At 43.8% G+C, this 2,500-nt stretch overlaps 1 protein-coding gene across 1 annotated transcript in view; it reads left to right on the forward strand.

The window, feature by feature from the left end:
* Positions 1–2,500, forward strand: part of LOC145410950 (uncharacterized) — a 57,104-nt gene that overhangs the window by 36,387 nt on the left and 18,217 nt on the right. The window contains exon 6 of the mRNA XM_080281010.1: positions 1,798–1,953. Coding sequence (XP_080137136.1) covers positions 1,798–1,953 — 156 coding nt within the window. The remainder of the gene's footprint in view (positions 1–1,797; positions 1,954–2,500) is intronic.

Raw genomic sequence — 2,500 nt, forward strand, 5'->3', positions numbered from 1 at the left:
TTATATGGTTACCACCCAGCGTTGTAAATGGTTTCTTGGCTTACAGGAAACCATTTGGCTTGTCACTCAATGTAAAGCCACCTGAAAAGGAAAGAAAAGCAATAAGAAGTGACAGGAAAGATGGGAGAAATAGGAAGACAGGAGGACAGACACAGAAAAAGACTGATGCAGGCTAAGGAAGAAGTAGGCAACACTGCATCAAGTGAGTGGCGTGTCGTCAATTATTCCCTTGAGATTTTGTACTTCCGGTCTACACTCGTATCACGTTTCTTGAAGATGTTGATTAGTTTCTTATCTCTTTCTTGAGGAGTTGGCGTGAGAGCTGGTTTGTACATTACGTCTGCTAAGTGGTTTGGCCTGAGAGAGAGAGAGAGAGAGAGAGAGAGAGAGAGAGAGAGAGAGAGAGAGAGGTCAAGAATACTGCCTGACTGACCCTGACATTGAGAAAGAGAGAGAGAGACAAACAGACAGACAGACAGACAGAGCCGTGATAATTCAGCTCGTCGTGATGGTCGAAATCCCAACTCTCTTACACGAAAATGTCACCCTTATTGTCAGTGCCCGTCGTGATGGTTGAAAATGCTGTGTGTATTTATAGGATTTTCAGTCTTATTGTATGTTGTTTGGGTCTTTGTTATTCTGGGTTGTGTATTGAGTGTTGGAGAGAGAGAGAGAGAGAGAGAGAGAGAGAGAGAGGCGGAGGGGGGGAGGGTTAAGACGAGGAAGTGGGTCTTAAAATGTTTCCTCTGTTAATTGTATAGTCATTTTTCACCCCCCCCCCTCTCTCTCTCTCTCTCTCTCGTAACCTCTTCAGTCTGAACAACCTCTCAGACTGAAAGAAAATTGGCATGGAGGGAGAGAGAAAAAGAGAGAGAAGAATTTTCGTTTCCTTTTGACCATTCTAGTTACAGAGAGAGAGAGAGAGAGAGAGAGAAGAAAGAGAGAGAGAGAGAGAGAGAGAGAGAGACTAACAGCTTCCGGGAAAGTAGACTGTCGAAGATATTGACTTTTTAAATGACTTCCTGTGTTGGTGTACGTATTGTGACTGTACACACACACACACACACACACACACACACACGAGATAGCCTACTATAAAAACTACCCTCAAAAGAAAAGCTAAAAAAAAAAAAAGTATATACGGATTTCCATTATCAAAAATTATCATCTTCTTTTTCACAAATTTAATAATCTTTTAGCGTGACAGTAAATGGATTATTATTATGTCTTTCTCTCTTTATTGATATTATTTAATGACAAGACCTTAGTTTACTGGTGTCTTTATTGAAGGGTATCGCGGGTAATAAGGGGGAGAGAGAGAGAGAGTGTGTATGTGTGTGTGTGTGTGTGTGTGTGTGTGTGTGCATTCCTTGCCTCCTAGAACTCATATGATACCTTACTTCTCGTATATATGGAACTTTATTGTTATTATTATTATTATAGATTTTTTCCTTGCGTCGTATATGCCAATTCTGACCTTTTTGTTGATCAAAGGCTATTTTATTTCTTTTGCTGTCTGCCAACCCACTCACCCACCTACCTACCTACCTTCCAACCTACCTACCCACCCATCCACTAACTTACCTACCTTCCCACCCACCCACATACCCACCTACATACCCACCTACCTACCAACCAACCAACCACCTACCTACCTACCTACCTACCTACCTACCTATCTTCCTACCTACCAACCAACCAACCAACCAACCAACCACCTACCTTCCTACCTACCTACCTACCTACCTCCTTCCCTCATCTGTCCTAAAATATCACCTTTTCACCTTTCCCTCTCAGCTAATTGCGCGTGAAGCCGATGACGGTGTGATAGCCGTACTGGTGGCGACGACGATGAGGGAGGCGGTGCTGGAGGTGGCGGAGGAGGAGACGCAGGACGAGCAGCGAATTACCCGACTAAGGCAACAGATGGTGGCAGGTGGTGAGGAGACCCAGGTGAGGCCAGGTGAAGGTGGGGTGATTAATTTGTACAGGTGAGCAGTAGGGAAGGTGGGGGCAGGTGGGGAGAATATTCAGGTGAGTGGGCAAGGTGAAGGTGGGGTGATTAATTTATACAGGTGAGCAGTAGGGAAGGTGGGAGCAGGTGGGGAGGATATGCAGGTGAGGTCAGGTGAAGGTGGGGTGATTAAATTATACAGGTGAGTACAGGGAAGATGGGAGTTAGGTGGGGAGGATATGCAGGTGAGGTTAGGTGAAGGTGGGGTGATTAATTTATACAGGTGAGCAGTAGGGAAGGAGGGGACAGGTGGGGAGGATATGCAGGTGAGGTCAGGTGAAGGTGGGGTGATTAAATTGTACAGGTGAGGTGCTAGCAAGGGAAAATGGGGTGTCAATATTTTTAACATCTAAAGAACTTGTAAAGATTTTTTTTTATGGGGTAAGAAATTGTTATTATTTACTATTTATGTACGTATATGTATATCTATGTGTATATGTATGTGTGTATTTATGTTTATGTATGTATCCATGTATGTGTGTAATT

Source organism: Coenobita brevimanus, chromosome 11 (assembly GCF_032717465.1).
Source record: "Coenobita brevimanus isolate Jiangsu-jjx chromosome 11, ASM3271746v2, whole genome shotgun sequence".
NCBI classification, from domain to species: domain Eukaryota; kingdom Metazoa; phylum Arthropoda; class Malacostraca; order Decapoda; family Coenobitidae; genus Coenobita; species Coenobita brevimanus.